This window comes from Aotus nancymaae, unplaced genomic scaffold (genome assembly GCF_030222135.1).
Source record: "Aotus nancymaae isolate 86718 unplaced genomic scaffold, 86718_ANA_hifiasm-v0.15.2.pri h1tg000155l, whole genome shotgun sequence".
Classification (NCBI taxonomy): domain Eukaryota; kingdom Metazoa; phylum Chordata; class Mammalia; order Primates; family Aotidae; genus Aotus; species Aotus nancymaae.
The window spans coordinates 3437150-3462290 of record NW_026988570.1 but is presented as its reverse complement, the minus strand read 5'-3'; the positions used below and the strand labels follow the sequence as shown (position 1 = coordinate 3462290).

General features: G+C 45.6%; 1 protein-coding gene across 2 annotated transcripts in view; it reads left to right on the top strand.

The window, feature by feature from the left end:
• UXS1 (UDP-glucuronate decarboxylase 1) overlaps positions 1–25141 on the top strand; it is a 94235-nt gene that overhangs the window by 53756 nt on the left and 15338 nt on the right. For both annotated transcript variants that reach the window (XM_012435652.3, XM_012435651.3), the window contains exons 7-10: positions 4599–4703; positions 8644–8703; positions 11282–11403; positions 21409–21528. In XM_012435652.3, coding sequence (XP_012291075.1) covers positions 4599–4703; positions 8644–8703; positions 11282–11403; positions 21409–21528 — 407 coding nt within the window. The remainder of the gene's footprint in view (positions 1–4598; positions 4704–8643; positions 8704–11281; positions 11404–21408; positions 21529–25141) is intronic.

Here is a 25141-nt window from a genome sequence, read left to right as displayed (position 1 = left end):
AGCGGAGCCATCAACCCTGGGCACCCACCCTAGAGAGGTGGGGTGGAAACAGTGTTTGCCAAGGGGATTGAGTCAGTGTTGATGTAGACATTTAAAGCATGCAGCTCTGATTAGAATATTTTTGTTGAAGTATCATTTAGAATTTTTTTTCTCAACTTTCAGTTTATATTGCAAATGTAAATAAAACGGCAGTGGTGTCTCTTGGAGATCGCCCTCTGTTTAATTTGGACCTGTGGCGGCTGCCTATGGAGCAGCCCAGGATGCTGGAAATGCCTTCCCCTGCGGTGGCTTCACAGGGAAGGTGAGCCCCTCTGTCAGAAGCCAGCAGCACTGGCAGGCAACCCCAGCTCCCGGGGGCTGAGCCAGTCTCTAGCGTGTGCAGCCTTTGTCCTAAGTAAATACATTTGACATGAACTCAAGGCAAAATCTTGCTCTTTTGCTTCTTTGTGCTGAGAGAAATTTGGTCTTTATACTTAGAGAAGCTCTGTATCTTCTTCATTCCGGTTTTACATCCTAAATACTGTTGCTGGAGACAAAGGCTAGGGCCATGCTGTGGGACTTCACATTGCAGAATGGGACATCTTGTTGGGAAGAATTTCTGCAAGGCCTCTGACTCAGCGTGTAGCAAAAGAGAATTCTACTGCAGGTGTCTTTTATGATGGGTATTTAGTATATGCTAAATAACCAAGTGAGTTCACAGAAAGAACTAACCCATTGTTTTGCATTTTAGTGTTTCTGTAGTCTTCAGTTTCACGGTGTAAATCCTTAACTGGCCCTTGGCAGTTTCATAGAGCGTGGGTGCGGTACAGAAGGAGGCTTGACACAGACTATGTCACAAACTTAAGACAAAATTAAAAAAGAAAGTCAGCAAAGGAGTGGAAGCTGCAGTCCGTTTTTATGTGGATTTCCCCTTTGTCCCCTTTGGTAGAAGAAAATGCTTGATTTCTCCGATGCTTTCTGAACAGTGGTTCTGGGTTATCCTGAGTTGTTCTCGTCCTATGGTGATTTTTTTTCTTCCCTATTTATGTGTCATTTATGTGGGTTTCAAGCACAGTGAAATTCAACCTAAGACCCTATAAGGGAGTTCATTTGTGGTTTGACTGGTTGGGTTTCTCTAGTCAGAATTCACAGAAGGGCCAAGTAAGTCGCAGCTGTCCCCTCACCCGGCCCTTCCCAACATAGAATTCTGGTAGGAATGCTGCTCATCATTAATTGGAGCTCTTTTAGCCTCATTTCTTGAGACTTCTGTTTTTCTAGCTGAGCTCCCGGCACATGGCCTTGTAAATGTGTGAAAGGTTGTGGCAGGGTCTCTTAGCGGTCAGCATGGAGCGGCTGTGTGGGCATCCATTAATGGGCTGCCTTTCTGTCCCCCTTTGACTTCCTCTCCCCACCTCAGCTTGGATTTTGGAACGTCAGGCTCATTCTTGGTGTACTCTGAACTGCACAGTTGACATGTTCAGAGGGCCTTTGTCCTGGGCTGTGAGGGTTAACTTTGCTGCTTTATTTACATTCCAAAGCCGGTTGTTATTAATGTTACTTAGTGTTTACCTAGCACCTCTCATTGCTGGTTATTTGTCCCTGCTCTGAATTTCCCCTTTTCTCTGCCTTTCAGAATTTCTCGCCAGATTATTTAACCAAAAGACTCTCATGCAGTGCCCTTTTTAGGATAGGAACTGGAGTTATTGTTAATGTTACAGGAAGAACACATTCTCAGAGGAGAGGGTGGTGGGAAACTGATTTTCATAGAGTTTTCAGGTTCCTTTCAAATGGGAGGATGCAGCAGTGCCGCTACTTAACTGAACATCTTGACAGTTTAATGGGGCAGCCCTTAGCCTTCCAGAGCAGCAGTGGGGCTGACCTGTCCAATGAGGATGGAAAAACCCCAGTTTACTCTTCTCTCAGCTAACTTTTGTGGAGCCCTGTTCCCAAATTGGCCTGGGCCAGAGCACCGTGGAGGGATATTTGTTATAAATGGAAGGTTTCCAGGCCCTCCTGGAAATCCTGAAGCGTGAGACCTGCAGCGAGCTCAGAAGTCTGTATTTGTGGGTGCCCAAGGTGACAGAGGGGGCCTCCCCTCCCTGTAGAGTCCACGCTGTGTGGCGAGCGTTAGGAAGGGAAAGGCCTGCGTCTTGTGCTCAGCCAGGTCATCGTCTAGTGAGAAACGCATGTGTGAATCTCTGGACAAGGCAGCGCTGAGCTGTGGTGGACTAGCGGTGCAGACAAGGGATTATTTCTGACCACAGACAGCCTTCCCCTCTCCTCTGCATTGAGCTTTGAAGAAGAAAGCCAGGACTGGAGCAAGTGAGGAGGATGGAAGAGTGCAGGGTTAATGGTAGTGGCTGTCTGTTTGATGTCAGGGAGGTATCCTGTACTCTCAAGGCACACTTTTTCCCTTCTAGCCTTTAATGCAGTTTCCTGTCTTTCCCTGTATCCTTTGTCACCTCAAGAGTAAAAATAGTGATGAATAATTTGTTTTGTAAGATCAGAACCATACAGAGTTGTTTACACTCTCTCTGAGGAACGTAGGGTGACCCCGTCTGTGTAAGCAGAAATGTCTGTGTGAGTCAGGTGACAGCAGGCTCCAGGTCCAGCACACCTGAGTGGACTCTGTGGTGTCATACTCAATTCCAGAGGCCTGGCCAGGCTCATTTGTTTTGGTTTTTTTGTTTGTTTGAGATGGAGTTTCGCTCTTGTTGCTCAGGCTGCCCTGCAGTGGCGCAGTCTTGACTCACTGCAGCCTCCACCTCCCAGATTCAAGTGATTCTCCTGGCTCAGCCTTCCAAGTAGCTGAGATTATAGGCAACTGCCACCACGCCCAGCAATTTTTTTATATTTTTAGTAGATACAGGGTCTCACTATGTTGGCCAGGCTGGTTTCAAACTCCTGACCTCAAGTGATCCACCTGCCTAAGCCTCCCAAAGTGCTAAGTACAGGCATGACCCACCGCACCCGGCCCTCATTTGGTTTTGAATTTAGCATGGTCCTGCTCCAGAGTGGCAGTGGGTGTGAGGAGGCATCTTCAGAGGAGGCAGCACAGTGCCTGTTTCTGGGGTTAATGGTCTGCTGCTTATACCTGCAGCCCTTGAGCTTGGAAGCAGGTATACAGGAACTGACCTGGTCTATGCTGGTCCTAGCTGGAAGCTGCAAAAGATAGCTTGGCCTTAGAATTATGGGATTTTGTGAGAACTGATTTTTAAAAGGTATCATGTTAAATTACAATTTATATAGTAGAATATTAGTTTGTCTTTTATTTTTAGCTGTTTATTAGCTCAGAATAACTTGTGGGGGTAGGAACAGCAGTCACAGGATTTCCTTTTACTTGGACAGATCCCTTCAGTGAACTTGAATAATCTTGACAGACCATCAATAATTTTAAAGATTTTGTGTTTTCTTAGTTCTCTTTACAAAAAGATTATTCTTTCCATACGCATTGGTTCTATTTTTAAATTAACTCACTAATTTTCAGACTTGGCTTTCAAATGTTTATATATATATATATATATTTTATATGTACATAAAGGTCCAGTGTCTCCCAGCCTGCTTCAGGGTGTTGGGGACCCAGGTATTGCCTCACTGGGTGACTACTGCACAGTCAGGATTGATTGAGAACCTCCAGACTGATCTGCTGTGGCTCAAGGGCTTGATCTTTAGCTCTTCCATTCCCAGGACTGGGAAAGGAAGGACAGCAGCAGTCCGCTGGTCAGGAGGAGCCCGGAAGGCCCAGCAGAGGGGATCCTGCAGGTCTTCTTACACATCCATGTGCAAGGGAGGACTCATTTTGGCAGCAGAGCTTTCAGATCCCTGTTCGTTACTCTCCTGTGGATGGTGGCTCTGTTTCCTCACCTGTGGCTAAAGTAGAATGGCATGATGTGGACTTTGTCTGGAAGGATGGCATTCCTTCTGTGTGTTTGTCTGTTGCTGCCATTCCACAGTGAGAGGTTGGTCCCTGAGGACTTCTCTGCTGTGTGCAGCTGTTAACCTGATCTGGATCAGTGCTGGAGGGCTGTGGATAGTGACGTTAAAGTGAATGCCTGTGCAGGAGGGGCTAGGGCTTGTGTGGAATCTGAATTGCTTTGCCATTCATGACTTTAAAAACCTCCTTCCTTACCTCCGCATTCATCAAAGGGTCTGGTTTTATATATACAGGATGCATAAAAACAAAAGGAAAGGCTACTTTCTCCCATAGTTTTGTGTCTTTGCTTTTAAGTCATATTTGCCTCACAGACTAAAAAAAAAAAAAAAAAATTCATGCTTAATTCTGTGTCTGAAAAAAACAGTCTTCCTTCTGATTTGAATGCCTTATCTGGGACAAATATTTTAGAAAACAATCAACTCAGTGATCGAATTGACTCTGATTACATGAGAACAGACTCAAATGACTGACCCAGCGCATGTTTTTGTTTCCAGATAATTAGACTATTTTTGTTTAACATGTTTCTAATTACAAATGTAAATTAGTTTATATAAAGAATAAGATAACTTGATTTCAGTGAAAGATATACTAATAACTTTATTATACAGTATAATTCCTAGGAGGTCAGTATTCTTTTTAGCACTTTTTTCTTTTAAGTAATAGCCTTCTGTTTTGTCTCCTTTAGTTGACCAGATATACCATCTGGCGTCTCCAGCCTCCCCACCAAACTACATGTATAATCCTATCAAGACATTAAAGACCAATACGATTGGGACATTAAACATGTTGGGTAAGTTGTCATTTTCTTGTTTTCTGGCTCTTGTTGGAGATATTTTAGACGATTGCAAGCATAGGCCGTTGAATGTTCTACTAGAGTTTGATCTGGGTGTTGCCCCCCCCACTTATCACCCTGCCTGTGGTATTGGCAGTTTTGCAGTGTTATTTCAGTGTGACTTTATTTGTCAGCAGAGTATGCCATAAAGGAGATGGTCTAACTTTCATGCATTGTAGTAATCAGGCTGCAGCACCCTGGTGTAGATCCCCTGGGAGTGACCACAGGCTCTTCACGTGACCAACCACTCATCCTTCCCCACTCCTCGCCTCTGAAACCAGTTGACGAATGCCGAGGATAAGTGGCATGCCTCATGCTGGAAAGAGGCACTGGTGGCTCTGATCCCGAGGTTGGGTTGGCATGACCTTACACACAGGGGTGATTCAGTAGCGCTCCTTGAAGAAATGGGTGGAGATGTCTGTATGGGGTCTGTATGGGGTGTTACCAAGACTGAATACCTGCCCTAGATTGGACCTCAGGTTTCACATTCATGAAAGATAGAAGAGAGAGCATTGTTAAGGGTGGCCATATGTGTATATTCACAAATGACATGCCTTAGATTTATAGCTGTGGGTAATATGCAATATTAATGTTTAAAATTAGAGGCATGCTTAAATTTGGCACAGTTTATAAAAAAAATAAGACTAGGGGCTCTGATTATTTGCAAAGTAGAAGAAAGGAACCACTTTTTAAAATGGCAAGTAAATGATGGATTTAAGTATAGGAACATTTAATACAGGTTCTACAAATAGACCTGGGAAAGACAGCACTAAAGTTTAATTTGAACAAAGTATGGAGTGAAGGGAGTGAAAGGACAGCCAGAGATTGGTTTATCTCTTAGGCTAAATATTTTAGGGTGTTGTACTAATCAAGGTTCCGCAGAAGAACAGAACCAATGGGATGTGTAGAGATTTAAAGAGATTTGTTACAAGGGATTGGCTCACATGAAGATGGAGGTCGAAAAGTCCCACTGTCTTCCTTCTGCAAGCTGGAGACCCTGGAAAGCTGGGGGTGTAGTTCAAAGGCCTGAGAAGTGGAGAGCCAAGGGCAGAAGATCGATATTCTACATAAGTAGTTGGCCTTTCTCCATCTTTGTGTTCTAGTCAAGCCTCTAAGGGACTGGATGATCCACCCACATTCGGGAGGGCTATCTGTTCTTCACAGTCTACATATTTAAATGCTCATCTCTTCTGGAAACACCCTCACAGACGCCCCCAGACATAATGTTCAGCCAGCTATCTGGGTATCCCATGGCCTCAGTTGACACATAAAATGAACCATCACAAGGGTCACAAGAATGTTTGGAGTAAGGTGATTCATTCTTCCAATCTGGAAAGAACTTTATCTTTTTTGTTACTGTCCCCTGATCTGGTCACTAGACAGAACAGGGTGCTGCTGCTTCTGCTTAGAAGTGTGCGTGGTGCCCTCTTCTTGCCATCACAAGTGCCCACCCCTCCCTACACTCTCTCTGCCCTGCCCCCCTCCATCATACCAAAACTAGACCATAGAGGAAAAGCCCATCACGCACTTGGTGTTTAAAGAGATTCCATTTATTCTTCCGATTTAGGGGATGCAGTCACTGTGCCCGTGGGTCTTGTCACTGTGGGGCAAATTCAGATGGGGTTACACTCAGGCTCTTCTGCACTCGGTGCCCCATGGAGGCAGGGACTGCCGAATCGGCACAAGCATCAGTGATACCTAGTAGGAAAGACTTCCAAAGAGAGGCCTCAGCAAAATGCTATTAAAGGCAAACATGACTCAAGCTAGGGCTTGAACTATAACTGAGATTGAATGTGGAGGCCTCACAGGAATGGTAAAGAGTCTTCCACGAATGATGTTGACAAAAGGTGAAGGGAGACCATTGGTAGGCTGGAAAGAAATCCAAATGGGACTTTGTATTCGGAACTGAGAGGAGCTGTCATTAACCGTCTTGTGATGCCATGAACTTTGCCTGGCTTCTTCTTTCCTCTATGTAACTTGCCCACCTCGCAGACCCTGTGCTAGATTTCTTCCTCTGATGAAAGCTTTTCGTAACACCCAGATACTACAGCAGCAGGATAGCTTCCTTGGCTTTACTCCCGACAGTTGCCTCCGTGGATCCTGCCTAAATCATTCTATGAAAATAATAGAGAAATAGTCCTGGTTTCAAAATCTTTAAACTCAGTTGTGTTTGAAATACAATACATTGCATTTGTGATGTGTGTATTTGACCAAAGTTCAGAGAAGACAACTAGGAAGACCTCAGGTAGAGGAATATAAAATGTACAGTTACTCTGGAAAACAGTTTAACACTTTCTTAAAAAAAACTATGCACTTACTGTATGACTCAGTAATTGTATTTTTGGGCATTTCTCCCAGAGAAATGAAAATTTATGTTCACACAGAAACCCGTATGAATGTTCATAGCAGCTTTATTTGTAGTGGTCAAAAACTAGTAACAACCAGAACATCCTGTATTAGGTGAATGATTAATAGCAGTGCATATATCCCGTGGAATTTTACACAGCAATGGATTAGGAAGGAACTGTTGATAGACACTACAGCTTGGATAGATTTTGAGAGGAATGTGCCCAGTGAAAAAATTCAGTCCCAAGAGGTCTTGTTCCAATTATGTATCATTCTTGAAATGACATTATAGACATGGAGAATGGATTAGTGGTTGCCAGGGGTCAGCGACGGCGGGGAGGCGGAGAGGAGAGGCTATAGAAGGGCTATGTGAGGGATCCTGGTGGAGATGAAAATGCTCTATCACTTGTATCAATGGAATGTCCGTTTCAGTGGAAATATTCACTGATCAGATCTACGTCAATGTCCTGGTTGTGACATAGTCTAGTTTTGCAAGTTCTAGCATTGGGGGAAACTGGATAAAAGATACATGAGGTCCCTGTATTACTTTGTACAATTGAATTTGAATGTACAAATATCTCAAAATAAAGGATTCAATCAGGAAAAAAGATTTCAGCATCCTTCATTTTGGTGCTACTACGTTGTCAGACACACTAACCCTGGTTCCCTCATGCTAGAATTCTTCCACCCCACCCAGCCTCACCTAGAAGTGCATATAGGTTGCATCTGCCTGCCTCATCTCACTCTCCTAGCAGTGCTTTGTGGGCATGTGTTGGCCCCTGCTTTGTGTAGGGGGCAGAGCTGAGGGGTGTCCAGCAGAGCCCCGTCTAGTGTAGTGGCAATTGGGGAAGGGGTATGTCCCCTGTCTTAAGTACAGGGTTAGTGAAGGTCAGGGGGCTTCTTGGAGCCTCTAATGAACCACTGCATGCTGGGACTCTGTGAATGAGTTTGGAAGACTTTCCGTACTTACTTGACCACCATAGATAATGATGTTCTGGTCAGTTACATGTGAGTTGTCAGTCCAGGAAAGGGGTTCAGAGCAGCATTCAGCAATGTGGCAGTTGCTTTGGAGAAGGTGCTGCTTAAGCTAAACCTCAAAGGAGGAAGGAGAATGGGTGGAGAGTTACCCAGACAGGGTGGCATGGGCAGTTGCAAGAGCCCAGGACATGTTCAGGAAGTGGCAGGTGGACCATTGTGGAAGTTAAGGAGAGAAGGGCCTTGCCTCTGCCAGCCAAGGTAAAGTTTCCCAATATTTTATGGCAGAGGAGTCTTTACAAAACTCCTCAAATCACACTTTATCAAACTAACAGATTCTGCATTTGGCCTCGCTTACAACAAGTATTCAACAAAATACTGGCCTTCTGAGAATCCATTTGTGTTTTCCTTACTGCATTTGTTTTTTATTTTGGTTCCAAAGCAGATGCAGTAAGAGCAGATAATTGGATAGATAATTAAATGTCTTTAATACTAAAACATTGCTTAAATTGGCCAGCAAAAAATATGCCTGCACATGTAAATTGAGTCTCTTTTATCTTGTCTTTGTTTTCTACAGGGCTGGCAAAACGAGTCGGTGCCCGCCTGCTCCTGGCCTCCACATCCGAGGTGTATGGAGGTGAGTGGGGGCTCTCTCAGGGGATGCTCACTCCAGCCCTGGACTGTTCTCATCCTGTCTCAGATGAGTCCAAGGTTCATTTCTGAGGAGGCCCAGCCTGCCCATGCTCCTTCTGTGCACAAGAGGCTGCCTGTCAGCCTCCCGGGTCGCCAAGCTCCTCCTCCGGGTGGGACGACTTCTCTTGTTTGATCACACGCTGTTGGAGGACTGTACCCTGTCACCTGGCCAATAAAGATCCACCATTTATGACTCCACAGAAGTGTTTCTGTCACTCTGCTCTGAAAGCACCCCAGAAATCATGCTCTCTATGGATCTTTTTACCTGTTTGGCTAGCACGTCATTCTTCTGTGTAAGTCATGCATGCTGTTTGCCTGGCCTCCTGAGAGCTCATGGGCCAGCCTTTAGGCTGACCTTTAAAGCTTCCGGGGAGACGAGACATGCACTGACTCCCTTCCCTGTTGTATAACGAGTTCTGGAAGAACCTTAAGCAGGTAGTGTCAGAAAACTCATGAGCTTGTTTTACCACGATGCAGCCTTCCTCTCTCCCACTGCCTGGAAAGGAGTTGAGGAGTGGGTACCAGGGGCTCTATTTTCAATTTGTACTGATTCCTCTTCAGCCCCAAACCAGTTGGGTGTGCAAGGTTTGTAGAACTGCTTAGCTGATGCAGTGGAAGCCAGGTCCTGGCATGATGTAATTTTTCTATTTTACATTATTGTTGTAGACAAGAGAAGGAAGTAAGAGGGTAAAATTGGAAGAGGTGTGTGTGTGTGTGTGTGTGTGTGTGTGTGTGTGTGTATGTATGTATTTTAAGTAAGAAAACTGAATAAAAGATAGCAACAAAAATTCTGCTAAATGCAGTGATATTCTTTGTAATCTCTGTGAAAAGATTACATAGAGATTATATATTTTATATCATAGTCTACTTTTTTGAAGTCGTGGGCAGTTGTTAATAAAAGAGCAGAGTGTGCCCCTCCCTACCTGTGGTATCTGTTGAGAGGGGCACAGTGACATTTCCCACACTGCTTCCCCCACTTGTCTCATTTATTATCTGCATGTCTGACAGGAGCCTGTGTTCCTTAGGCTTCCTAAATAATTGTAGAGTGTAATTTGTGGAAGTCACAGGTGCTCTCCTCTGACCTTGAATAACCAAAGTAAACTTTGGTGGAGCATTTGCTTAACGTCTTAGCCTCACAGAATGCTAGAAAGGGGAGATGATCGAAAATTATTTTTGTATTAACAATGTAAGTTTTCCCTGCTTTTTCTCCACAATGAGTGAGGGAGCTTATTTAGAAGCTTGGCATGCTGGGCATTTCAGTCCAGACGGTGCCAGTCCAGGGACAGATGGGCGTACCCAGCCTTTTCTTTCTTGTCCTTTGCCAAATTTATGACTGTCTCTTTTGGAGTGTAGCTTGCCCAGCTCTTGTCAAAGATCCCCAGAAAAAGGTCTGAGATCAATTATCTGATACTTCTCTGTGAATTTAAGTCAATGGTTCCCTTCTCTCAGAAAGTATTTTCCTTAGAACTTTTCTCTCACTGAGCAGTGAGAAGTTTGCCCTTCTAAAGGGAATTTTAAACTACAGCAGCAGATACAGAGCCCTTTCTTTGCAGCCCGCTTCTGCATTGCCACAGAGCCTATGCTGACCTGGAGGGATTGGCTGAGCAGACATGTGGCAGGATACCTGTCTGTTTACCTCCCTGCACTTGCTCAGGCCCACTGAGTCCCAAGTCAGACAACTCAGGGGTAAGATAAACAAGATGGGAATCTGTAACAATGCTTTCTTTTTTTTTGGTCCAGATTTCATGGCAAAGACTTAAAACATTTTGTATCATAGTTGTACTCAAGTATGTATAAAATTCTTCGTTACTAAATAAATTAGGTGTTTATTCACATTCCAGAAATATACTTGTGTGAAAAAAAGAATTTGTTACGTGTTTTCTTCCAATAGTCTGTTCCCCTGGTGCGTCTTAAAATGTGATTGATTTACAAGCTGGAGGAACAGGAATTGGGAGTGTAAAATGTGTGCTAGAAGAACAGGCAGCCATTTGCCAGGGGACACCCCATCCCTCCACCTGCCCTACAAGAGCTTCCACATTGTCTCATCATGGGTCCCACATTTGTTCAGCTGATGGTGCATGTCAAAGTCATAGTGTTCCAGAGATGCTGTGTTTTTAATTTTTTCAATAAATACATGTTTTGCTCCAGTTATCAATTTTATAAGTATAAAACAAAACCATGTAGCTCTTCACATAGATTCTATTTCGTTGTAATTTGTGTAGCACTCTAAAAGTTAAGAACAATTTACGGAAGAGAGGGAAGACTTAAAATTAGGAGGCTTGATCTTTTTCTTTTTTTTTTCCTGTAAGTAAAATGTTGTCATTGCTTAATATCAGAAGTAAGACCATCATGTCCTACTGGAACTCAGAGAATGGTCTGAAAACCTGAGGTTGCCTCTTGAATACATCGCTCCATCTCTAAATGGGTCTTTCCAAAGTTCCCTTTTGCATCATACATATGCATTGTTGATGTGAACTGGAAAAAGGAAAGATGAAAACAATCTCACTTTTCTCCCATCATAGATCCTGAAGTCCACCCTCAAAGTGAAGATTACTGGGGCCACGTGAATCCAATAGGACCTCGGGCCTGCTATGATGAAGGCAAACGTGTCGCAGAGACCATGTGCTATGCCTACATGAAGCAGGTATTTCACCAGGGGCTGGGCTTGTGGTTTAGACATGCAGAGACCCCGCCCTAAGATGTAAAGTGCTGTAAAGGAATGAATGCCATGACTGATTTTGTCTGGGGATAGGTGTTTGGGAAGCCCAGTTTCCCAGTATTATAAGTTAATGGTATTATCAACCGCTTTTTCCACATATCTCTTTATTTAAAAAATGATTTCCTAGAGATGAATTCTTGGGTTTGGAATACTGTTTTATGACAGTGAACAGAATGCTTCTTTGTTGCCAGTTGCTCATCAGCAGCTAAGAAGTGCCTCTTTTCCTGAAGCCCTCAAATCAATGGATCTTCTTTTTTTACTTTTCTATCAATTAAGTGTAAAAATGGATTCGTTATTGCTGTAATTTGAACCTCTTTAGGAATTATTATTGATATTTATTTACTGTTATATTATGCTTTCTTCATTATTCATTGTGCTGAGGTGCTTTTGCCAGGATATTTTATGTCACAGATTTGGTCACCCGCATGTTGTAGCAGAAATTGCTCACAGACCAAGAGGCCAAGGTTGCCACACTGGCTATGCTGCCGTGTGACTTCAAGACATAACCCGTCAGTCTCTCTGTTCTTATCTCTGACACAGAGTTCGTGTAGCATGCCCTGCAGTGCAGGAGCCAATGAACTGTGCAGAGAGGGGCCCCAAGGGTGTAGGCCAGAGCGCAGGATATCCTATTCATGTTCTCACTGAGTGTGTCCTTGGACTTGAGTCTGAACTTCTGCATCCTCATGAAAATGCCCTCTGGTATAGTGGGACATGCGAGTAAATCGACATGGCTGTGGAACACTGGTCCAGGATAGGCTGTTGGTAGATACAGTCTCTGTCCCTGGGAGCAGTACTCTCAGGCCCAGGGTCCAGTCTGCAGACGAGCTCAGGGAACAGTCGGCTATGTGCTCTTTGGGAGGGGATAGTATTGTCAGCATGCCCCGTGTCCAGGAGTCTTCCTGACCATCTGCCTCAGGCCCCGGCAGAGCCCCCAGTCAGACATGTGCCAAGGGCCAAGTCGCCTGCTCCTGACCTCTGGTTGAGACTTAAATTGCCTTCCCTCCCCATGGTACCACAGAGGACAGGGCAGTGTGAAGCCACGTAGGCTCTCTGAGGGGTAGAAGAGAATGCCAAGGACTCTTTTTCTTATCATGTGCTTAATGAAATGCCAGCATTAAAGATCCATAAGTTAACCTTAGCTATTGTAGATATTTAAACTTTTCTGCTTTATTTCTCAGCCAGAAGCAGAACTAATTGCCTTCTAAGCTACTTTAGTCTATTGGCATATTATTATTCACTTACTCTAAGAAATGCTGATCAGTTTTAGTAAGAACATGCTTTCTTCATTTTGGGGCCCAGAATATCTTGACTCAAAAGTTTCAGATGATCTCCCAGACACACAGGACCACCTCCGTGTGCATGGGTACTTAGGAGTATTGACTAGAGTGTCAGGAGCACATAATTGCTTTTCATTCTAGAATATGTTTCAGCATGACATGATTCTCAACAGTCTTTTTTTTTTTTTTTTAGCTTTCAGTCCTATGCTTGTATTTCTTACCTAGTGAATTTTTATATAGGTAAAATTGGTGGGCAAATGGGACATTTTGATTGAGCTTTTAGTTTGAATTAAATGATTATTTGGCTAATGTGGTTGATAACTTTGTGAGTATACATATTACCTTAAGTATATGCTCATGATAGGTCTGGTATTTGATAATAATAGAGGCAGCATTTCTTGAACATTGACTGCATGCCAGGCACAGTTCTAGGGGCCTGGTGTGCATTTTGCACACATGCTAACATTGAATCCGTTCTTGTCTTCTGTGCCTGGGGGTTCAGAAAGGTAGCACCTAGTAACTCTGGAACATCAGCATTTAAATTCCCACTCACATAGGTCTCAGGAGCTTAATGGCATGGGCAGTGTTGCCCTGAAAACTATGAAGCCCCCATGTGGTCAGCTGGTTCCTCCCGCCCAAGGTAGCATCCCCGACGTGAACCTTGCTGGGAGGGTGTCCCTGTCACTCACTTGGCATGATGCGCCTTCTGTGGAGTCACCAGGCATGTGCCTCTGACCCTGGAGTCCTCAACAGACAGTTGCAGAATGGCTGCAAGAGTCACTTCTGTGGCCAAGTTCACAGTGTACTTCACACAGGGGTGCCATGGGTTCTGCATGTGGGAACCACGCTTGCTGCTTTCCGTCACACTGGGAGGCTTGAGAATTGCCCCGTGGAAGACAAGTGCTGCACTTTCTGGGAAGGAGACTGTGGAACTTGGGGCCTCTAGCACATGTGCTGAGGGTTTGCATCTGCCCATGTGAGAAATGGCACTGAGGAAGGCCCATCTCTGGTGGCACATTGCAGGGGGCATGTAAGCAGGTGTGATGTTGCCACCCTTCCCCATGGCCCCTGCCGGTTCCCACTGTGTGGTCATTATGTCAGAGAGTGACTGTGCCCTTGACCCTAGGGGTGCTAGGGCCCTGTCCAGTTCTGGTGGTGACCCTAGGGGTACTGGGGCCATGTCCAGCTCTGGTGGCTGAGAGGCAGACAGGTGGAGGTTGTAGTTTTCTGATGAGGAAGGAACGACGTGGCCTGCAAGGGTCACTATGGTCTTGACTGAGTTCCAGGAGGCCTCTGAAGAAGGCTCAGTGTGTTCTTTCCAACTCCCATCCTGTCATTCATGTTGTGAATATTGTGCTCACTTGTAGGAAGAACCACGGGTCCACGGCCACAAGCCCCTCTGGGACCTAAGATTGGTACTTGAATACTTACTACCACTTTTGTCTGAATGGGTGCTGAGGAGGGAGGAAAATGGTGCCTTTCCTCTCTGCCCATAGGAGCAGACACCTCACAGCTGAAACAGGTTTGGGTTCCTGTTATGGCAGGATATTTTGGTATAGAAAAATAAGAAAACACTGATTTAGCAAGAAGAAAGAAAAATTGCTATCCATAATCCCATCTAGAGACAAACATAAGGAGGAAAAATAAAATAAAACAAATGCTACTATGTAAAGATTGTACGGGATATAAAATGTTGAGATGAAGACATTGAGATGATTCTTTAACTCAGGAGTTTGTGACAGCTGGCACCAAGGGTGGGTGTAAGCACCTCCTGCCACGTTGGGTCTGCCCTCTGCCCGTGAACTGGTCTGGGGCAAATCACTGGACTTCTTTGGGGCCCCCAACTCCAAAGTGATTGTTATTTTCTGGGACCATGACTGTGTTCTGAGCACAGTGGCCCTGCAGGGTATTGTGTTGTGCCTTTCTGAATGTGCCGCTGTCTGGAGGTGATATTGTTTGAGGATGCTCTGTGTGCTTGCTGTGGGTGTTGCAAAAAAGCAGGAACTAGGGGCTGGAGTGCTTGCTGTGTGCTCAGCCTCTGTTAGGGGTCAGTCCGTTTAATCTCAGTTAATTCCCTGTAGCCCACTCTGAGGTGGGAGTGGTCAGCCCATCTCACAGATGGGAGGATGGGCTCCAAAACTGGTTTCCAGCTCCGCAGACCATAAGTGGGCCTGGAACCCTCAGCTGGCTACCTGTGGGGCCTGCTCCTCCCCACATCCCCTGGCTGTCCCTGCAGGCTGAAGCAGGTAAGGAAGTGTGAGTGAGCAAGAGGAGACCATGCAGCTCCAAGTCCAAGGGCGCCAAGGCTCCTTTGCAGCTCGCATAGTCGTGGGACAGTGCCCAGAACCAGTAGTTCACGCACCTTGCGCCAGTGTCACCCTTGCTCCTCTCAGCTGGGAGATTCAGCAACAGGAGCTGCACTGTGATGTTGTCAGTTTATAGTTCTACATGTGCAACCTTTTGAGACAGTTTTGCTATCTGGAAACAAACGAAAAAATCGAGGATGAACCAGGTGGAATAGTACATCTGGCATATTTAAAATTCATTATTTTAACAACTTTAATTAATTTCTTATACATAATAACATATCACCTCTTAAGTATGAATTGTCATTTTATTCTCAAGATCCTATATAGTATGTGGATCTTACTCTGAATAATATGTAAAGATTGAAAATATAAACAAGATAGAGGTATGAATAATTTTTTATAGAAAAATTTCCCTTTTCCCAAGGATTCTCTTCTGAGTTTCTTTTAATGAATGAAATGTCCTAATGTATTCAAAATAGAATTTTATTTTCCAGAAAAATCTACCACACTTCCCTTAGAAAAAGAGAAGCTCCCTGGAATTTTTTTTTCGTAGGATGGAATGCGAGGGAGGTTGAGATCAAAGGACAGAGCCTGTCCCGAATAGTTTGAACTTGCTAGGGAGGAATTAAATTGCTGCTTCCATGTGCATTTGGACGCGATGACTTGATAAATGTGGGGCCTCCCCCGTAGGTTGTGGTCGGTGCTTACTGTGCATTTGAGTTCATCGCCCCCTCATGAGTCTGACTCTGAGGTCTGCGGCTCACCTGCTGGGCTGGATCTGCAAAACAGGCCATCATTCATAAAACCAGCAAATGGCAGAGTGGAAAAAAGGACACTCAGAAATCACCTAGTCTAATGGCCCTGAAGGTATGGTTTTCTTTTAGTTCCTGGCGTCAAAGTATTTTTGAAAAAGTCAAAGAGTTGGTATGTATATTCTACCTGAGTTGAAAAAATTAAAATTAAATAAGCAGCAAAACCAGGTGCAGTGTTCCATGGGTAGGACTCACACCCCAGGGGGCCTGTCCTGTCCTCTGAACCTGCCCAATAGCAGCTTGGCTTCCTGGCCCTGTGACTTGCTCAGCATACCTGCTGGCCACATCCCATCTGTCCCACCTGGACACTGGCAGATACCCGCCTCTCCTGGCCTGATGCAGAGCAAACCTTCAGAAGGTCAGCTGATTGTTGATGCGAAGCAGGACTGCTGAGGAAGACGGCCAGGCAGATGCAGACACACCCCTCCCGGAACCCCTTCCTGGGTCAGCCCCTAGAGTGAACTTGAACCTTTTGGCACCTTTAAGAATCTTGCTTCAAGAACTCTCACAGTGAGTTCTGCATTCTGCAGTGGCTTTAGTCTTATCCCCAGGTAGGGAGCAGAACCCATTGAGATTTATGCATGAGAGGCCCTAGGGGAGTTAAAAGGTTCTGCCCTCACAGCTTGACCCTGTTGCCTTAGGGATGTGCACATACTTCTGAGGGAAGCATCAGAGCCTGGGCTGCTGTACCTGGGTGCACTTCAGGACCTGCTCCCACTATGCAGGGCTCCATTCCTCCACTTTGTATCAATAGTACCTTCCATCAGTGAAGATAGTCATCATGTCACAGTGTTCAGTGGCTTGCTGTAGCACAGTAAGTCATCTCTTAACATCATCAGTCTGTTCTTGGAAACTGCGACTTTAAGCAGACGGACATAGAGCAAAATCAGCAGTACCATAGGCTAATTACTATAAACAAGAGTTAAGTTCTTAGGCATATTTCTGGTCACAAAAACATCACCAAAATTCTAAATAAAGATTAAAACACTTCTAGTATTAAGCATTTGAAACACGTGTGAGCTGTACACTTAAGGAAGATTAATAAGAAAAAGATAATTATTTACGGGGTCTCAGGTGGCCAGAGCCTATCCCAGCAGTTCCAGGTTCCAGGCATGAGCCTACCGTGGACAGGGTGCCACCCTCTCATGGGGCGCACTCACACACACCCACACTCACTCACACTGGGATCACAGCCCACTTGCCTGGTCTGACATGCACAGTTTTGGGATGTGAGAGGAAACCAGAATACCCGGAGAAAACCCACACAAACGAGAGAGGAGAACATGCCACCTGCATGCAGACGGTAGCCCCAGCCAGGAAGTGATTTTTATCTCATCAGTGTTATAATGAAATGATATTATTTGGGGGACCTGTTGTACTCTCCACTGAATGAACGCATTTTAAAGAAATTTTGAGGGAGAACCCATGTGTTGTGAGTAGGACAAAGTCAGACATAATCAGGTCCGTAAACATTTGTGTCTTTCTACAAGGTCAGGCTTTTATTGATACTATTTCAGTCATAAAATCCATGTGCTCCATGGAGTTTCCAAGGAGGGATTTCTTAGGATTTCCCATTCACTCGGTAGTCAGAACTGTGGGCACGTAGGCTCAAGCCACTCCACAGGTCAGTCAGCCCTGCAAACCATACCTAATAGTATACTTAATATGTAAATGTTTAGATTAAACATTCCACATCAAACAGAGTAACATTTAACATCGAGAGATAAGGGGAGAGGAAAAGGAGTTAATGAACCAGTCCAAGGACAGTGATATGGACAAGGAGAGGGTCCTGGGCTGATCTGGACACACAGCAACATCTTGCATGGAAGAGCCCTTGATTTGGGCAGTGTTTGGTGGCAGATGCTGGGTGCTGACCATGAGTGACAGCAAGACAGGGTCTGTCAAGATGGCCATCTTGAGCTGTAGAAGTCTTCCTCATTATGGCCCTTGAGCCCTCTAGTGAGGACTAGCAGTAAGGGTTTTGCCCTTAATCTAGTTGGGCATTGTCTCTCTTGATTACACAAACTTCTGGACCGTATTGGCTGATGCCTTTTGAAATGTGATATGGAGTCATTTTCTAAGACAAAATCACTGATGTCAGAGGTGCTCTGTATACCATGTAATCCCTGCTGGTAATGTTTCTGTCCTTGGGAGATATTTGGGGAGGGAGGAATCCCTGTCCCTTCATTATTCCTCTTGGATCACATCTTGCCTGTCAGGTCTGCTGTGAGTTGGCTCCACGTCTCAGGACCTGCATACTCAAGCCCTCAGCCCTCTCTCAGCTGCTACAAATGGGGCAAGGAGGCATTTGATGCCAGCTCACACTGTTCCAGCCTAGTTGGTGTTTCCAAAGGCCTTTGGAAGCCTCAGCCTGTGCCTTGCAATCTTAGTGTCCTGGTGACAGTGTGTGTGAACTATTCCCAACATGGTCACCGTTACTTCAAGGTAAGTTAGTGTCATCAGCAAACTGAGGACAGTGGTCAAGGGCAATTACTGGGTTGAGAACCATTCCTTGGAGGTAGATAATAATAATGGCAATTTTCAAAACAGTTTCAGTGTTTTCTTTTAATCCCTGTGTTGTAGGTAGAGTGGATATTACTGTCCTCATCTCAAAGATTAGGATCTTAGGCCTTAGAAACTGAAGTGACTTTCTTGACATAGTGAGGCCATCCAGGTATTCCGGCCTCCACCCTGTGCAGGGTCCTCAGCATCCATCCTCTCTAAGTTTTTGTTGGTTCTATGCTGGTGCAGCTCAGCTTGTAAGAGTTGTCTTGATTTTCCTGATGCTTGGAACTGTCCATGACTCATGGGTCACCACAAGGGACAGAACCACAGAGCATATAGTGAAACCCAGCCATGCCTAGGATGAGTCAACAGTTAGTGTTCTGACTGACAGCCTTGTCTATGCTCCAAGGCACCAGCTCAGTGTCAGCAGGGCCTGACCACTCACAGGCAGAATATTGCGTGGGAGTCAGGAGTTCATTAATGTGTTTGTTTCTTGGTCCTTCAGAAGTGGTCTCTCCCTTAAATGAGACAGTGTTGCTGGGTGTGCACTTCCTGGGTTTTCAGCCTGGCTCTTCCCTTCTTAGGAAGGTGGCTTTGGGTCAGACCCTGGACCTCTGAGGAATAACTATACCTTCCTGTAAGCCATGCCATGTGGGTGGTGACTAAGCTGCCACCATAAATAGTGGTGTCCGTACCCACTGACTGTCCTCCCTCCTGCCCACGTTGTCTCACCGTGAGGACCAGTGGGGATAAGGATTCAGCAGCCAGTGGACTATACATATTGACTAGGGGTCGCCTTTGTGTGAAGACCAAGGGTTTCCTGATGCTATCTAGAAAGGGATAGATGGGCATACAAACTCCAGAAGACACCATCATCCCAGAGGAGAGCAGGTCTTAACTGGAGTGAGTCTCGAGTTTCTATGTCATGTAAGTTTAGGCTTCACGAGTAGCTCGTCTTACTGGTGTAGACTGGCCTTGAGAGCTCGCATTCTTGGAAGTGTTGTTGCATTCACAGCTGTTGCAGCTGTGTAGAAGGGCTGCCCCTCTGTTGCTGAACCATTACAGACTCAAATAGAAAAGCCACAGCAAGCAAGCCTGTTGATGGGTTGGCCAGTTAATGTCTGCTGATCCTAATGAGGCCATGTTCTGGAATGTTGTTTTGTGGAAAGGGAAGGTCAAGATAAAAGCATTTGATTTGCTGCAAACTTTGCCTAACCCATTGAGCTTTTTCCCTACCAGGCTCATTGGGTTGATTATTGTAAATTTGCTGAGGTTTTTCCAGTCTCTTCCTAGAATAAAGCCACATCCATTCACTTCGATTCTTTCCTCCTCTTATCAATTAAATGCAAGTGGGTACTTCTGAGTTATTTTCTGTTGAGAACAGCATCTCTGTTCCCCCACCCTTTTTAATACACTCATTAGTTTAGTAGAGAAAAGGGTTGATTTATTCTTGGACTTAGCGCATATCTTTGTCGTGAGTGTCTGAATGGCTCATGTGAGAGCATTGTAGTGTATTGCTGGGAAGAATTAGCACAAATAAAGCACTCTGGCTTCTAAAAGATAACTGTGTGCTTCTATGCCTCCCACCTCTTGTCATATCACAGCACACGTAAAAACCTGCCTGGGTTTGTGGAACACTCTGGGGAAATTGACGAGGCTGCTGTGGGCAGAGGTGGCAGCTGTGTCACTCCAGCTACTGAGAGGGCTGATGGGGCCTCTGGAGCTCGCAGCTCATGCCCCTTTAACTCACTATACTCGTGGAGAAATTCTGTGCTAAGTAAGCCTTGTTAGCTAAGGATTCATTGGATTCCCATTCCCAGCCCTGGGCAGCCTAAGGTGTTAGTAGAAATTGAAAAAAGAACTATTTCAGCTGATAGTGGTAACTGGCACTCAGTACAGCCACTGGGCCTGTGCTTCAGTCTTTAGAACACTGAGGCGATCAGGTAAGTAGCTCTCCTTTCCCAGTCTCACTGCAGCCGAGCCAGTGGCTGGCCTGGGCAATGAATGGTGGGGCAGGAACAGCAGACACATGGGCGCTGTGACAAGTGAGAGCCCCGGGTCCTCACTGCCCTCAGATGCTCAGAAAGTACACATTTGTTCTGTAATGGATCAAACATTAGATACATATACACTGTAAACGCCCACTAATTCAGAGTTTCTGATAAAAACATTTAACTTTTCCATCCATGGCAAAGCAGTGTGTGAAATTAATAATTAAACAAGATCATTTAGAGAAGGCTTTTGTGATTCAAATATGCACTTCCCTGATTGCATATTTGAAAACAGGCTTTTCTGGATTACAAAAGTAATACATGTTTATTGTAGTAAAAATAGAAGCATTAAAAAATACATAGAAGAAATTGAACATAGAGATGAAAATGAACAGGAGGAATGACTGTTTTAAACAGTGTCAGTCTGTTTCTCTTTCCAGGCCATTAGCTAATAACCATTAACTGGGCACTAAGTTGTATTTAGTTTTTCACTAAAACAGATGTTTTTCAGTAAAACAGATTGGGAGTGTAGGTGCGGGGTCACTCAGTAAGAACGTGTCTGTCTCCTTTTCCCAAAATAGAAATCTTTCTTGTATTTCTCTCTAGCTATCAAATATTCATTGACATTTAAATCTCTGTTGAGTGATAAATTTGCACAATATATTATGTGAAAAAGATTAGAAAAGCATATTCATAACATAATCACATTTGGAAAATACATATTCAACTGGGAAAAAATTTATATAAGCATACTTTTTTTCTCCTTGCACTATTAATCTAGCTGGTTTTCTCCCAAAATATTAATGCTGGTGGCCTTTCAGTGGTGAGATCTGGGACAGCTTTGACTCTCTTTGGTATAGCTCTGTGTAGTCTCCCGATCGGTTTATTATGGAATCAGAACAAAAAGCCATTTCCATTTTGGAATGGAAAGCAGAACGTTTCCTGACACGCTTTGCATGCAGGGCACTGGAAATGCAAAGTGGACGCGTGGACCATGCCGGGGAGCACGCCTGACCTCCTCTTCTCTCTGTTCCAGGAAGGCGTGGAAGTGCGAGTGGCCAGAATCTTCAACACCTTTGGGCCACGCATGCACATGAATGATGGGCGGGTGGTCAGCAACTTCATCCTGCAGGCGCTCCAGGGGGAGCCGCTCACGGTAGGTGCTGGCCTCAGCGCAGGGAACACCTTGCAAACCAAATTGGAGTCCGCCCACGAGGGATGAGGGATGAGTGCATCTCGCCTTGGGGAGTGCCACTTCTGAAGCTGCCATGTAGTGTTTGTGTACATACTTGCTGCCCTCCACTAAGGGGAAGACAGGCACAAGGACAGAACCCAGACGAGTAGCTGCTGCACCTAACTCGAGTCACCTTGCCCTCCATGGCCACTGGGGTCCCTGCCCATGCCTCCTGGTCTGTCTGCCTGTTCCAGCTGGCCTGTGAAGACCTTCCTTGACATATTTTTGGCCTGCTGGCTGTAGCCGGGGATGTACCTGTACTCAGTGTCTTTGGGGGTGCCAAGAAGCCTGGACAGGTAGGGTGGGGAGGTGAGCCGCATCTGCTCAAGCTGGGCCCTCACCTTGACAATGCTGGCAGGCCCTCAGTGCTGTCCTCCACTGGCCACCCTCAACCCAGGGAAACTTCTGAAGCCAGCAGAGGTCCCAGCGACCTTTGGTCAGTGGTCCAAGTGTGTGGCAGGGATGTCTGTGCTGATGCTAACTGCTTTGCACCCTCAGATATCATCTCGGATCAGGGCGGGCTGCTCCTTCCATACCTGTCCTCACAGCCCTCTGGCCTCCCTGAGGAGGAGCGCCCCAGGCCTGCCTGGTGAGAGGCTCTGCCTGCATCTTTGGTTTTGCTAATCCTCCCTCCCATCTGCTCGTCTCTCACCACTCCTCTTCATGGTCATCTGCCCAGGCTGCTTTGCTCTTCTGATCCGTAGCCTCCTCCTAGAGCCCTTTCCAGCATGGTGTTTGGCGGGACTCAGGAGTCGATAAGCATCCTGTTACTCTGCAAATCCTACAAGATGGTTTATTATCAATTGAGTATATACCGGGGGAAAAGTTACGGCTATGTGTATATCTGTGTAGTACATATGCACCTAGCCATTGATGAGTTGATCATGTTAGCTCACTCTTCTCCTATGATCTGCAGGTGACATTATTCCCCTCCTTTTTCAAGTGAGGATGCTGGAGCACAGAGGTTATATGAGTTGCCCAGGCTTAGGTGGTCACATAGTGGTAGCCTGATTTTGAACCCAGAGCCCCCGCTCTTCATAAGCATTCTTCATGGTGTGTGTGTCCTTGTCTGTGTTAGCTGCTCCACTACCAATGTAGAACCAAAAGCTCAGCCTGTTACATAATGAGATGAATCCCCGGGGGCAGCTGCACTGTATAGCTGAGTTTTGCTGAACGCGTTCCAGGGGAGAGGTGAGTTCAGACCCCAGCTCTAGGCTCTCAACAGCCCATGCCAGCTCTCCTGCCTCCCCCTGTCACTAAGTGGTGTCTTGTTGATGCCTTTGGATGGAAGCTCTGTGGCCACACATGGCTGTTCTCCTTCCTTCATGCACAGATCTACCAGCACATCCTAATGGTCTTGCCTTACCTAGGTAGGTCCATTCTCTAGTCCCTGGTCTACACTGCTGCCACCCCACCACTATTTGTTACCATAGCCTTGGAGCCACTCTCATTCCCCCTGTCCTGTGTACTCTCACCCCCGCAGCTGGAGGGAGCCTTGTAAAGAGAGGTCAGAAGCTCGAGTGGCTCTGCAGCCCCAGCAGAGCACGGGACACGGCCTTCTTGCCTCCATGCCCTCCCTCAGGCCAGGCTTCCTCACTCCCTTGCTCCTGCCTGTCCCAGGAGCGTCTTGCTTTTCTTCCGGGCGTTCTCCTCATTCATTCTTCCTCTACATTAAAAGAACCTTCTTGACGCTTCTCTGCATCATGGTACCAGGCTGGTTACCATACCATGTTAATTGTCTTCACTGCCCTTGGAACCAACTGAAATACAAATTTTCCAGCCCTCAATCCCTGTTAGTACAGTGTATGCTCTTCAAAACCTGGAACTTTGTTTCATTCATGGTTGTGTCCCTGGCTCCCAGAAAGAAGACCCCTAGGCACATGGGTGGCAGAAGAGAGATGCTAGGTGGACTAATGATTGGGTTTGTAGTGGCCACTTGCCTTTACAGTAAGTGAAAGTAGTGAAACTGTCATCCCATGTTCCCTCTTGCTGCTACTTGTAGTTCCGAGGAGCTTGTGCCATGCCCTGCAAACAAGCTCAGTCCACTGCTCAGTCGAGAATTCCACATCTGGGGACAGCCTGGTGCCTTTTTAGCCAGTGTGTTCAGAAAGTCCCTCATGCTGTGAGATGAGAGCTGCTTTGTTTGCAGAATAAACTGTGAAAGCCTCCAAGAAGGAGCTTGATTTAGTGCCTCCTTGGCAGCAGCCAGGGCCCCCGCTGTCCCCTACCACCCTCCCCAAGAATGCATGCATTGTTGGCAGAGGTGATAACTCATGTGTTGCCTTCACACTGAGCAAGCTTTTTGTGCCAGAGATGGAAGGGAGAAGATCTCTGGAGCCATCCACGACTGCAGTTAATCTAGAACGTGGCAGACTTCAGTCTCTGTAGGCGCCTTCTGGTGGAAGGAGGCAGAAGTCCCAAGGGAGGCCTTTCAGAATGTGTTTTGTTTCCTTTGTCACACAGAATTCTATTTTCCAGCAAGAATTCGATAAAGTCGCTAACTTCATTCTTTTCTGTCCAATTGAGATATCATCCTTTGCTCTTGTCAGATGGCTCTGTGGAGTGGTCTGGAGAGAGACTCGCAGGCCTGCCTCCGCCAGCCTGTCTTTAGAAACACTTGGCTTACTGAGGAAGGGAAATAAGGAGATGTGTCCAACCCTTTTCTGCTACATTTCTAAGAAGTCGCTTCCGAAATGAAGACCTCTTCCAGGGTAGCCGGGAACAGCTCAGTGTCTTGTCTTCCCTTTCCAGGCTGGGTGGGTGTGATTGCTTACCTTGCAGCTGTGTTTTTGAGCAGATTGCTTATGCGTGTCTTAGCATCTCACTCGCTGCTGTACCAGATTCCTGTGATGAGGACTCACGGAGTATGTCGCTAGGTTAAGTGCATCATACATATCAAAGCTGTATTTTAAGTGGAATCATGTAGAAGTTCAGCAAATTTTGCGTCTCAGTTTAGAAAATAGACGAATATAGTTCAGGTAGAGCTAGTATCGTAAGTTTTATTTTTGAAGAGGCTTTGGCTCACAGTTCAGTTACAGCATGCGCATTCACAGGAGGGGTTCATTCTGCTTTCCATCCCATATGATTTATCCCAGGTTACAGAGGGGAAAACAACTTCACCAAGAGGAATTTGCCCAGGACAGTTCAGACGTGGCAGAATTGGGGCTTGAATCCAGTTCTATGTCATTTTTAAAACCTTGCTATTCTTCCAAAGGGAAATTTTGGAAAAACTATACTTCTAAGACCAATTCAAAACTAGTATGATATTTAGCCCTTTTACTGATACTGTGATGTGTTAAGTGATCCTTACATTGGGCCTTCGTTTGTGGCAGGAAGCCTCAGGATCTGTTAAACAGTTATTCAGTGGTATTGGTTAAAGTATGGTGGGGAAGACTTTATCCAGGACCATCGTGACAGGAATACGGATCACTGCAATGGGATTTCACAGGGGGAGAGAGACTGGGATCAACTCCAAATACAGCACAGGCAAGCAGAATTTATAGCCAAGGAGCAGGGAGGACGTGAGTGAGTGGAA